This window comes from Onychomys torridus, chromosome 7, assembly GCF_903995425.1.
Source record: "Onychomys torridus chromosome 7, mOncTor1.1, whole genome shotgun sequence".
Classification (NCBI taxonomy): Eukaryota; Metazoa; Chordata; class Mammalia; order Rodentia; family Cricetidae; genus Onychomys; species Onychomys torridus.
This window is the reverse complement of record NC_050449.1, coordinates 88,496,590-88,510,787: the sequence shown is the minus strand read 5'-3', so window position 1 is coordinate 88,510,787 and position 14,198 is coordinate 88,496,590. Positions and strand designations below refer to the sequence as shown.

Sequence of the window (14,198 nt, the reverse complement as noted above, 5' to 3'; positions counted from 1 at the left end):
TTGTATATGTGAGTGAGAGGGAATGTGTACAAGTGTTCCACAGTGTGCATGTGAAGGTCAGAGCACAACTTTTAGGTTCTCTCTTTCCCCTGTAGAATCAGGAGATTGAACTCAGATCATCAGTCTTGTGTGTCAAACATTTTATCTACCGAGCCATCTTGTTGGCCCCTACTCTACAGCTTCTAATACTAATATGTTAGAGAAACTAAATTTCACATGTTTAGAACATAACTCTCACCTCCTGCTGATCTTCTTGATTACAACCCAACAAGACATATACTAGAATATGTGGAAGAAGATAGATGGTGACCTTGAAATCATGCTTCATCATTATGCTACAGCATGTAAAGATTTTACTTGCAAGTTCATGCCGAACCTGTAAACTCAAATGGTTAAGAAAGATTAGTAGTTTTACACACTTTATTCTATTGCTTGAATGTTAAAATGCAGCATGTGAAATAACCCATGACTGAGCAGATCTTCTCCATACAGTGAAGGATTATATTCAAGCAAGGAAAACTTGAGATCATCTCTCTACTGATCCCAAATGCCAGAACTACTGAGACCCTTAAAGGCAATGTAGAGCTAGCTGCTAGCTTACGTTAGTGTAAACAGCCTTAGCTCCTTTATAGCTCTTTTTCAATGTGTTATGTATTGTTATAGATTAACTTTCCTTGTATATCTTTTTTAGCTATTATTAAATTTAGTGTACTAATTCCTTAAGTGAAGTAACAAAAAAAAAGTATGCTGAGTCAGCACATTAAGTATACGGCTGGTACTTTAAGCAGTGTGCAGTGACAAACTATCAGATAAAAAGAAAAATAATAGCCGGGCGGCGGTGGTGGTGGTACACAACTTTAATCCCAGCACTCGGGAGGCAGAAGCAGGTGAATCTCTGTGAGTTTGAGGCCAGCCGGGTCTACAAACTGAGTTCCAGGACAGGCTCCAAAGCTACACAGAGAAACCTTGTCTTGAAAAACAAACAAATGGGGGCTGGAGAGATGGCTCAGAGGTTAAGAGCACTGATTGCTCTTCCAGAGGTCCTGAGTTCAATTCCCAGCAACCACATGGTGGCTCACAACCATCTATAATGAGATCTGGTGCCCTCTTCTGTATACATAATAAATAAATAAATCTTTAAAAAAAAAAAAAAAAAAAAAAGGAGAAAAAGAAAAACAAACAAAAACCCCCAAAAAACCCAAAAACCAGAAAACTACTTAGTTGGGCATGACTTCGATTTCAAGTCAAATGTGTAATCTAATCTTATGATCACTGAACTATTAGAAAATGTTTTAAAGAGTTTTTAAGTCGAATATTAAATTTTGTCTTAAAACAAAAACAACTGAACAAAATATTTGCACCTAGAAGTAGTTACTTTAATAATATTCAACATGCCAGGTGGTGGCGGCGCATGCCTTTAATCTCAGCATTCGGGAGGCAGAGGCAGGAAGATCTCTGTGAGTTCGAGGCCGCCTGGACTACAGAGTGAGTTCCAGGAAAGGCGCAAAGCTACACAGAGAAAACTTGTCTCAAAAAAAAACAAAACAAAAACAAAAAAAGATTATTCAATGTTTCACACATATTTTTATTTGTCCTTAAAAAAGTGAAAGAGAATGCTTTAAAATTGCCAATTAATAGTTGAGATATTTTAAAAGACTAATTAACAATAGAAATGTAAATTTAAAGCAAAAGTTGTATTTAAACATGCCTTAAGCATTTTCTTAGAATGCATAGTATAATTTTGTTAGTTAGACCCATACAAATTTTAAATTAGAGAAATTTTACAATATATCTTTAGTTTTCCAAGAAATTTCATTAAAAAATCTTTATTTTTAGATAAAAGTATAAATGACATGTCTTCTTTCAAAAGTATCACAAATGGTAATATATCTTGTTTACATAAAAATGTCAATATAAAAATAAAAATATTATCTTTTCATTCTGTCAGCCTGAATATCCTCTTGTATATGCTATGCATTCAGTCTATGTTCTGTATTCCTCCAGAATTTCTGTTCAGTTAATAAATTCTAAACTAGGGTCTCTTACCTTTGTTATAAGATAACCTGCCCAAGATGATGACCATTCTGCAAAGTTATTACCTAATTTACTTAAGTAAATTGGCTTCTTTACTCCAGACCAATCTGTTGACTTCTGGGAACTCTTATATCTGTAAATTTGAAAATTTATTTAAAAATATGTATTTAGAAATACTGTAAAGAAAGTGTAAGAAGTTATATGCACCTTTTCACTGAGAACTGTACTGTGCTGTATTATATTTGCTGAATTCTAGTGAAAGAGTATTTTTCTACTACTATCTGTCTTAATGGTGGAGTAGGAGGTCATTACATACTCCTCAGGTCACCTTAGGATGTGAGTATGTCTCTCCTCAGAGTCTTCCAACCTCAGTCAAGTTCAAGCTGCTCATTTACACTGTTTGCCACTGGTCTTCATTCTCGGCATCCATCAAACTCACTGATTACCACATTAAGTAACAATTTCAGTGCACTGCTGTATTCTTTCTTCCTCAAGTTTTGTAATCATTATTGACTTCAATGTTTGGCTGGACCACTTAATCGAATGCTAAGCTTCTAAGGAATTTTCTCCTTCACTGAAATTATAAGGGCTCCTCTGTACCAAATTATCTGTACCATGTCTACTGCCATTTTTGGCCAATGATCTCATCTCCTGTACTTCTGACTTCACATAGAAAAAAATAAATAAACCACTTCTCTTTCTCACAATCTAATCTGTAAACCCAGCTGATGTCTAGAAATTCTCCCATTTTCTCCCATTATTTCAACATGACTTTCTTTTTTGTCCTCAGCATTACATTATGTTAAACATGTTCAAACAGCTCTCATCTCACAACTAAGTACACAGCTGTAGGATTTTCTGAAAGGCACAGGTTCTTTTAGGCTGGGCGGTGGTGGCTCACACCTTTAATCCCAGCACTCGGGAGGCAGAGCCAGGTGGATCTCTGTGAGTTCGAAGCCAGCCTGGTCTACAGAGCGAGATCCAGGACAGGCACCAAAACTGCACTGAGAAACCCTGTCTCGAAAAAAAAAACAAAAAACGAATCATCATGTAAGCTCAGGAATTGATAAATATAATAGTTTCTCCATACTCAAGGTCTCCAGCAAGCAAGATACATTCTACTATAGTCCATATTTTAAAAAACGAGAAAATCCACAATCTCAAACCTAAAAGAGAAAATCTTTTATGTAAAAACAGTTTTATGGGACTAAAATGCTTATGTGAATTTAGTTTAAAAAAATTAATGAGTTTGGTCAGGTGGTGGTGATGCACGCCTTTAATCCCAGCACTTGAGAGGCAGAGGCAGGTGGATCTCTGAGTGCAAAGACAGCTTGGTCTACAGAGTGAGTTCTTGGACAGCCAGGGCTACACAGAGAAACCCTGTCTTGAAAAAAACAAAACAAAAATAAAAGTAAAAATATTAATGAGTTTGAACTACAAGTCAGGATCTGCCTAGTCATATTTTCAAGTTTTCTGCACAAATTATTTCTGTGGCAACTTTGAAGTGCATTGGGTTTATCTGGTTCTAAATATTAAATATTCCAAATACATGCATCATTTATACCCATAATCTAGGTTTAGAGACTGCATATAAATAACTCAATGGTACCCCATCTGGGAAGTTCCTTAAATCTCTCAGTTACAAATATCATGGGCTATTGTGATGCCTTGCTGTCAAGTTTGATGACTTAATTTGCTCCCTGGAACCAACATGGTTGGAAGGAAAGAGTCAACTTCCACAAGTTGCCTTCTGACTTCCATGTAAGCTGAGGAATGTGTGTAGCGCGCGCGCGCGCACACACACACACACACACACACACACACACACAAATAAATATGTAAAATAAAAAAATCATATATAAATAAGCATTACTGTCCTAAGGTCACTCTTGTACACGACTACTTAAAACTGGGCAGAAACATGCACTTCTACATTTTTGTGTGCCTATGAGTGTTTGTGTTCTAGTATACATGTATGCATGCATGTGGAGGCCAGTAGACAAAACTTGGGTGTCTTCTCAGATGCATAATACCTTTTCTTTTTCTTTAAAATTGAGACAGGGTCTACAGCTTGCCAAGTAGGTTAGGCTGGCAGGCTGGCCAGCCCCAGAATCCCCATGACTGTTTCCCTAGTGCTAGGTTATAAAAATGCACCACCAAACAGCTTTTTTCACATGGATTCTGGATATTAATCTCATATTTTATAATACAAGGCAAGTAACTTACCAACTGAGCTATCTCCCAGCCTAATAAGTAAAAACAGCCACTCCCACAGACTATCTCCCCCAAATCCAAGGAATTCATTCAACAAGCTGAGATTAATTAGGCATTCATTACTGAGTATCAGCTAAGTGTCAGCCACTCTGTTCATACTTTATTATCTCCTATATTCTTAATAATAATCAATATCAGATGAGTAAAATCATCCATTTTCAAGAAGAAAATGATGAAGCCAAGCATGGTGGTATATGCCTGTAATTCCAGTACTTGGGAGGCAGATGCAGGAGGACCTTAAGTTTCAGGCCTGTCTGGGATATATAAAAAGACGTGTTTCAAAAAACAAACAGCCAGCAAGGTGGCTTGCTTATACCTGTACTCTCAGCACTGGAGAGGCTAATACAAAAAGACTGTCACAAATTCAAGATCAGCCTGAGTACAGAGTCAGTTCTAGGCCAGCCTTAGTTATAGAGTAAGACTGTCTCAGAGCAAACAACCAAACAGAAGAAAACAAAACAATAACAAAAAATCAGAACGTACATTTGTGCTGTGGAACAATCCTTTTCTACACTATAAATATGTATTACTCTCACTGGTTAATAAAAAGCTAACAGGCCTGTAATTGGGCAGGAAGTTTGGAGGGAAAGCCAAACAGAATGGTGGGAAGCAAGGCAGAGTCAGAAGAGACATCAGCCAGTCACCAAACAAGCAGGATTGTAAAAATGAGGTAAGAAGCCATGAGCCACATGGCAAATCATAAATAGAAATATAGGTTAAGTGTAAGAGTTAGCTAGTAGCAAGCCTGAACTACTGGCCAAGTATTTATAAGTAATATTAAGCCTCTGAGTTGGTTATTTGGGATCGGGTGGTTGGTATAGGGAAATGTCTGTCTACATATTTGTTAAATAATTTAATCAAGACTTAGAAGCTAGCAATTATAGGGCCAAGACTCAGACTTAGGTATCTATGACTTCAAATGCTTTGAACTTACTAGTAGATTGTAAGAAGCCTTACAAATACAAATACGTTAGAATATAGAATAATGAGATAAAGAAGCTGGGTATGGCAGCACACACCTGTAATACTAGCACTAAGAAGGCCAAAGAAAAAGATTGTGAGTCTGATGCCAGGGTTAGGTAAAAAGCATGTTCCTGGCCAGCTTGGGGAATATAGGGAGACCATATTAAAAAGAAATGGTAGAGAGACGGAATGAAGAGAAGCAAATATGAAATCCTCAAAAAAGAAAAGCTAAATATTAGTTTTAGACTCCATATTGACATATTATATCTTCAATAATACTAATCAGAAGAAATACAATGCTTGCAAAAAAGGTTTTTAAGTATAAAAAAGTTATCTAGTGAATATAAATGCAAACTTTAGTATTCTTACAAGAAATTTCACTAGAAGTATAGGTATTTGACTAGGGCTCAAAGAAGTAATTTTTCCAAGCTCACATACCTAGTAATTACACGACCCAAACTACCTAAAATTAAAGCCTCCAGTTAAAAAAAAATCCAAAATTTCTAATTAGTAATTATTCCTATCAAAGTTATTTAAATTGAAGAAACAGAAAACACATTTTTAAACTAGAGGGAGAAAAAGATGGAAAATCAGGAAGGATGACAATCTCTAATTGGGTTTTTCGACTAGTTCTAAACACTTAAATTTCTCTACTTAAAAGTTTGAAAAACAATCTCACCTGGGCAGGAGAGATGGCACAAATGGTAAAATACTTACAAATACAAGTTTATGAAGACCTGAGTTAGGATGACTAGCATCCATATAAAATTGTACAACTGCAGCCTCAGAGCAAGGGAGGCAGAAATGAATGTATGCCTCTGGTTTGCTAGCCAGTCTAGTTGCTAAGCTACAAGTTCAGTGAGAGATCCTGTCTTAAACAAATAAAGGGAGAAGTGATGGAGGAAGACACCTGACATCAGCCTTTAGCCTCCACACATACAGTAAATCCTCATACAAACAATGAACACAAAAGTACCAACTCATACTCAATGTAGATATTTCAAAGCACTACTGACAGTTGAAGTGAAGTAAAATTCTTTTAATTTCAATGAATTAGTCTTAAATATTTAAAGTTATAAAATTTATCAAATGGAGCAGACTTTAATTTTTGTTTTAAATGAGTATAAGCATAAACCACAGTAGAAAACAACATAAGAACATACTTTTTGTGGTTTTGTATTTGTGTGATGAATGCATGTGTATGCACGTATGTGTGGAGGACGGAGGCCAATGCTGGGTGGTTTCTTTAACCCCTCTCCAGCTTTTTATAGTTTAAGACAAATGCTATTTGGCAGGGCTGGCTGACCAATAGGTTTCAGGGATCTGCCTGTCTCTGGTCCCTCTTCATCATTGATGGTGCTACATGTACATTAACCAGGTCTGGCTTTTTACATGGGTCAGGGAACTGAACTCTGATCCTCATGCTTACACAGTGAATACTTTATTAAGACCCCCAACCTCTAAAAATACTTTTGATGTTAAAACTCTATGAAGGTAATATTAAATTTTACAAAATTAAAACAAGTTTTGTGAAAATAATTTAAATTAATAGACATACATACCTAGTATTGAGATGAGGTTCTAATATTTCCCGGACATGTTCAGGAAATCTCTTCCACAGCTGATAACCTGGGCCATTGCTCTGAATCTCTCTACAGTCATAAATAGAAAGTAATTCCTACAAATACATTTTATAATAGTAAGTCCACATGAAACAGATAAATGAAAACTTAAGATTCCGAACTCCCTTAAGACATTTATTTCAATGATCCAAACCATTAAGGTACCTTACTTGGGATCACAAAATCAATGACAATACTTAGTTATGAAGCCAGTTCATGTAAAATAGACTCTTAAACATAAAATTAAGAACATTTTGAGACAAAAAGAACTTTGCATATTCACAAAATTATAGTCTTAGAATGTTTCTTTTGGACTAAGGACTGACAGATCCCTCTACATATGCTAAGTATGCAATCTGAAACTGAGATACATACCCAGGCCCTGACCCTGAGAATCTGATTTCTTTGGAGTTATAATGAAAGTAGCTAGAAGTCCAAAAGAGGGCATCAACTCGAGACAACTTACTTCTAGATAGGTCTTACCATTTTGGAGGAGGGGATGGGAGGTGTGGGGGAGAATGGGGGGCAGCAAAGGAGGGATGAGAGGAGGATCTGTGGTTGGTATGTAAAATTTCTTTAAAAAAAAAAATACAGGGCGTAAGGCTGGGTGGTGGTGGCACACGACTTTAATTCCAGCACTCCAGAGGTAGAGGCAGGTGGTGCTCTGACTGTTCTACATAGAAAGTTCCATGAGTCTGGGCTACAAAGAGAAATCCTGTCTTGGGAAAAAAAACAAAACAAAAAACTGAGCTTAAAATCCTTTAAACAGAATGCAAATGTTAAAGACCAGTCACAGCTAGGTGTGGTAGAACACACCTGTATCCCCAGCATTAGTGACAGTGAGACAGACACAAGGATCTCTGTAAGTTCCAGGCCATGGGCTTGAAACCATGGATTTACACAGGGAATTCCAGGCCAACCTGGTCTACATCTTGAGGTACTGTCTTGAAACAAACAAAACAATTAAAAAAGCCCAAACCAGCAACTTATTATTCAAGCTCAGAGACTGAATGATTCTATTTTTGTTCCCATAAAGAACAAAACAAAACAAACACAGCCGGGCATTGTGGTACATGCCTGTAATCCCAGCATTTAGGAGGTTGACATAGGATTTACAATTTGAGGCAAGGATGGCATACATACATATATATATAAAATGAAAGCCCATCTGAAAAAGCTGAGAGGGAGAGACAGGAAGGGAGAAAGGGGGAAGAGGGGAGGGAGTTGTGGGGGGGGGGAGAGGAAGAGAGATTGATTTTGATGTTTTTAAACAAGGTATGGGAGAAGGATTTTATGACATAAACTTGCTGTCACTAATACCCATCTTTAAAACAAGACAAATAGCTGGGCGGTGGTGGCACACGCCTGTAATCCCAGCACTTGGGAGGCAGAGGCAGGTGGATCTCTGTGAGTTCGAGGCCAGCCTGGTCTACAGAGATAGTCCAGGATAGACTCCAAAGCTACAGAGAAACCCTGTCTCGAAAAAACCAAAAACCAAAAACCAAAACAAAAAAACAAGACAAATAATTTAAGGTATTACATCTTGTACTACACAGTATTCTTTCTTTCTTTCTTTTCTGTTCTACTGAAAATAATCATGTGCAATAAATATATGTTTTTCTGATAGTTTTAAGAAATAAGCAATATTAGGCAAATTATGTATCTTTTTTTAAAAAAAATTATTTATTATGTATACAGTGTTCTGCCTGCATGTTTGCCTGAAGGCCAGAAGAGGGCACCAGATCTCATTACAGATGCTTGTGAGCCACCATGTGCTTTCTGGGAATTGAACTCAGAACCTCTGGAAGAACAGTCAGTGCTCTTAACTTCTGAGCCATCTCTCCAGCCCTCTTTTTTGGTTTTTTGAGACAGGGTTCTCTGTGTAGTTTTGGTGCCTGTCCTGGCTCTCGCTCTGTAAACTAGGCTGGCCTCAAACTCACAGAGATCCCCCTGCCTCTGCCTCCTGAGTGCTGGGATTAAAGGCATGTGCCACCACTGCCCAGCAGCAAATCATGTATGTTATATTAGGTTTTAAATTAAAAACTAAGACAGCATTTTAAAAAATTCACAGAAGTAATTAAATTTTACTTTTCATTTTACTTTAAAATGTTATTAAAATTTTGTCTTAATCTAGCCTTTTCGAGTTTGGCAAAATCCCTTCCAAAGAAGCTCTTGTGAGACTGATGACAACACTCAGTGGACAAAGGCACGTGCCACCAAGCCATCCAACCCGAGTTAGAACCCCAGAACTGACATGGAGGAAGGAGAGTTCTGACTCTAAGTTGTTCTCTGACCTCCAGATGGGAAGTGCACGAACGTGGGTGTGTACACACACAAATATCTATAGAAATATGAGAGAAAATAAAGAATGCCTCCTCTATTAGTACGATGTATTAGATCAGTGATTCTCCTTTGATTTCAGGGCACTTACCTACATTGCTAAAAACATCAATATGGGGCTGGTGTGGTGGTGTACAACTTCAATCCCACCACTTGGGAGGCAGAGATGGGCAGATCTCTATAAGTTTGAGTCTAGCCTAGTCTACACAGTGAGTTACAGGCTAGCCAGGGCCCCATAGTGAGTTCCTTATCTCAAAATAAACAACAACAAAAAACCCCAACAAACCAATAAAATGCTTATATGTACAGATCTTGCTTCAAATTATGAAATTTGAGGAAACAGAAGTAGTTAGGAAACCTCCCAAATGTCACTCCTAGAATCTATGTGAGCCTGACAACACCAGTTACTTGTCCGTACTTGCTTGGGAGGCAGAGATAGGCAGATCTCTATGAGTTTGAAGTTAGCCTAACATACCAATATGTTTATAGGTACAGACCTTGTTTCAAATTTCATAGAGAAAATAGTAGTTAGGTAACCTCCCAAACTTCCATTCCTATAATTTATGTGAGTCTGGCAACACCAGTTACTTGTGCACCTTTGACCTGCTTTCTTTATTGTTGTTACAATGAATTGTTCTTTCTTTTTTGTTAAATTTCATTATTTTATTTTATGTGCATATTTTTTTGTCTAAATGTAAGTCAGTGCAACACATGCATCCCTAATATTTATGTAAGCCAGAGAAAGGCACTGTGTCCTTTAGAACTGGAACTCTAGAAAGTTGTGAGCTATCATGTGGGTGCTGAGAAGCAAACTCAAGTCCTCTGGAAGAGTAGCCAGTTATTTTAAGCTGGGCCATTTCTTCATCCCCAATGAATTATTCTTAAGGGGTTTTGTTGTTGTTCTTTAGAGGCAGGGTTTCATGTATCTCAGGCTGACCTCAAATATACTATGTAAGGATGACCTTGAACTTGCATCATCTTGCCTTTATCTCCTCAGGGCTAGGATCACAGATATGAGCTATCATGCCAAGGTATGTTATAGAACCACACCAGGCTTTATGCATGTTAGGTAAGCACTCTGCCAACAGAGATACATCTTCAGCTTCTGTTCTTATTTTTAATGAAGGCTAACCCTGCTACCTCTGCACTGCATGCATTCCCTGTCTCTTTACCTGTTTACAATACTGCATTAGGACTGAAGGTATAGCTCAGTGGTAGACTGCATGGATACTTAGCATTAACATCCACATTAAAAAAATAAAACAACACTTCATCAATTCTCTTCTACATTATTACTGCCTCCTTTCTGATAACCTGTCCCCAGGTAATATAGAAATACTGTATTTTTCTAGCTTTACTGTTCTTTATGCCCCAGTTCCTCTCCCATTCTTCTCTTGTGCTTGACAGTAAAATTCCTCAAGAACTGAGTTTTTGCTTTTTTTTTAATTTCTCTCTTCTTATATTCATGATAAATGTTTGAAACAAATCTTGTCAAGGTCAACAACTGCCTCAGTTTCTATGCAGTCAGTGGGCAGTTTTCAGTTCTTAAACCACTATAGTTGTAATCAGCATTTAATACAGACCACAAAGAGAAGACTTCTCCAAACTTTTATCTTCCTGAAAAGCACATTCTCCTCCTATCACAAAAGACTTCTCCAAACTTTTATCTTCTGGAACAGCACATTCTCCTACCATCACTGACAGCTCTCTGTTTTGTCTGCATGTTTGTTTATCTTTATTCTCTAGCTTCGCATCCCAGGACCAAAGACTGGAACACCCCCTCTCCTTTTCTGTAACAGTCTCGTTAAAGCAACCTTCCTATGCATCCTGAGCAGCTGGGATCACAAGCAAATATCACCACTGACTTATAAAATCTTTTAATCAATACTTCCTCTCTTGATTATTTCACCAAGACACAACATTTCAAAATGTCACATCTCTAATGAAAATATCCAAATGTATATCTATAACCTAGACATTTCAGTGTGATTCCAGACCTAAATGTCTAACAAAACAACCAACACTCTCCACCCAAAAAGGGAAAAGAATAGCTGTAATGAACTCACAAAACTCAAAAAACTTAACTTAAAATTCTTACAAGAGGCAGGGCTGTCAAGTTGGTGAATTTATGAAAATAAAAGCTATCAATGCAAACTATATACTTGGTCTAAGATTGGTTTTAATGTGTAGTTACTTATACAACTAATATGTTTGCATATGTATAAATACATGTTCTCTGAATCTTTTTTAAAATTTATTTATTTTTGAGAGAGGTTCTCACTATCTATCTTTAGCTGGCCTGAAACTCTCCAGATAGATCAGGCTAGTCTTGAACTTGTAACTCCCTGCCTCTGCCTCCTGGGTACTGGAATTAAAAGCATTTATTTTTATTTAAAATTTAAAAATTTGTGAGATATTCCAAGACAAGGCCTCACTATGTAAAGCAGGCTGTTCTGCCACTAGGCTAATCTGATTTGTAGTGATCTTCCTGCTTCTTTCTGTCTCTCAGGTGTTTAAATTACTGATGTGCATCACCATTCCTGGCTCCTTAGTCATGAGTCATGTTTTATAAAGGTAGTAGAACAACCTAGATGTTTCTAGCAAATTCTTAAATACACTGTAGTATATTCATATTGAGCATCATTCAGTTATTGCAAAGAATGAACTAGATATAAGTTACTGACACAGAAAATTACCCAAGATAGGTCATTAAACATAAGAAAATAAAATTGAAGATAAGATCATAAATAATATTTCCCATTGTTTAGCATAAAAGACATTTTATATTTGTATAAATATTAAACATTTTTTAAGTATTTACAGTATGTTAAATACTTTTAAAAAGTAATATGTACTTTAAAAATTTATTTATGTTTGCAACAATGTAATGGATTTCATTAAAGCATTTTCATATGTATGTGTTATAATATTTGGTTCTTATTCATTCAAGAAAATAAACTGTGTTCTCTAAGATATTTATTATGAATCTGTATCACTTAGATGATAAAGGTTAAATATTTTACAACTAGGGAATTTATAGCTTTCTTACTAGCACTTAATACTGTAAAGTCAGTAATAGCTATTACACACAAGCATGCTTACCTGAATAGCATAAGCAGCTGAATCTTGGGCTCGGCTATTGTCTGCATATGCAAGGTAAGCTCTTGTTAGCTCCATCAGCAATCCATAGGCAAAGCTTAAATCTTCTACTCCAGTCTTAAAAAAAGCAAAAAATAAAAATAAAAATAAACCCTCAATAATTGATATATACATTTTCTACAGGTGTTATTTACTGTGTTACCATGGTGAACTTAGAAAAAGGAAAGGAGAATGAAGTGCAAACAAAGTTGGCATCATGGCTGAAATATAATCCACAGCTAAGAAATCAAATACTATGTCTTTTTAGAATGTTATGAAACTGTATCAAAATCATTCAACTTTGAATAGTTCGGTCAGTTTACACTTTTTTTTTTTTTTAAGATTTATTTTATTTATTTAACATACATTGGGGTTTTGCCTGCATATATGTCTGTATGAGGATGTCAGATCCCCTGGAACTGGAGTTATACATTTGTGATCTGCCATGTGGGTGCTGGGAATTGAACCTGGGTCCCCTGGAAGAATGACCTGTGCTCTCAACCACTGAGCCATCTCTCCAGCCCCAGTTTGCGCTGTTTTGTGTTTGAACTTGGTGGCTGTAGGGCCACCAAGACGGTTCAGTGGGCAAAGTGCTTTCAGTGTACACCTAGAGACCTGGATTTCAATCCTCGGAACCCATCTACAGGTAAACGTAAACTAACTTTGCAAAGTTACTCTCTGACCTCTACCTGTGTGTAATAGCACGTTTCATACACACACACACACACACACACACACACACACCTGAGAGTTGCTTTACAGAATGTAATTACTCCAAGGTAATTTCAACATTTTTCTACTCAGAATCACCAAGTACACTAACACATCAAAATTTTCATTCTCATTGGTGATCTCGGTGAGAAAGCACTTGCCTAGTAGCAAGGCCCTAAGTTCAAGCTCTAGCACTGAAAAATAAAAACAAAAATCACAAACATACATACAAGCAAACAAACAAAAACTAGCAAAAAGTACAAATTGATTGTTATACATGGATTTCCTTAAAATATACACAACACTAGACTACTCTGAAAAACTAGTTTTTTATGGAAACACTAGCAATTATATTTAAATGTTAATCTTTAGATAACTTAATAGATCTATTATCATAATTAGATTAGTAAGCTTTGGTTCAAGAACAGAATACATTAGATCAACTATTAGGTTCAAACTATTGCTTTTGGCTAAAGAGCTCCATGACAGTATTTATTTAGTTAATAAAAGCTACTTAAAATTTCTGACTGTATAAGTGGGATACATAAAACTCAATTCAAGGGGAAGAGAGATTGCTCAGTAGTTAAGAGCACTGGCTGCTCTTGCTGAGGACCTGGGCTCAGTGTACAGCAACCATTGGGAGCTCACAACTGTCTACAATTCTAGTTCCAGGGGATTCAATGACCTCTTCTGGTCTTTGTGGACACTATGCATGCATGTGGTGCACAGACATACATTCAGGTAAAATCCTCATACACAGGATGAAAAATTCATATAAAATAAAACAAAATTAACTTAGAGAAATACTATCATTCAAAGTTACCATTACTTACCACAAAAGTAAAATCTTTTCCTTGAGTTTCTGTTGTTGAGAAATCCAATCGTCCTGGATCGATTGCTCCCAATTCTCCTAGACATTCCCCACACAGTAAACGAGCTTGAGAGTTTGCATCTTGGCAGCCTTTCAAAATGACCGTCACTAGCTGTGAGATAACAGGCTCCACTGTTTCACTATCAGTTGCATATTTTATCAATTTTTCCTAAAGTAAAAGTAGAAAGTTTATATCAAACTCTTACAGCATGTTTTTATAAACTAAAGCTTAAAAATATTAATAC

General features: G+C 36.6%; 1 protein-coding gene across 1 annotated transcript in view; it reads right to left on the bottom strand.

Annotated features, from left to right (window-relative positions):
* Atr (ATR serine/threonine kinase) overlaps positions 1-14,198 on the bottom strand; it is a 116,396-nt gene that overhangs the window by 57,598 nt on the left and 44,600 nt on the right. Inside the window, exons 22-26 of the mRNA XM_036192592.1 lie at positions 13,916-14,122; positions 12,336-12,449; positions 6,834-6,949; positions 2,047-2,167; positions 239-376 (exon numbers count right to left, since the gene is read on the bottom strand). Coding sequence (XP_036048485.1) covers positions 239-376; positions 2,047-2,167; positions 6,834-6,949; positions 12,336-12,449; positions 13,916-14,122 — 696 coding nt within the window. The remainder of the gene's footprint in view (positions 1-238; positions 377-2,046; positions 2,168-6,833; positions 6,950-12,335; positions 12,450-13,915; positions 14,123-14,198) is intronic.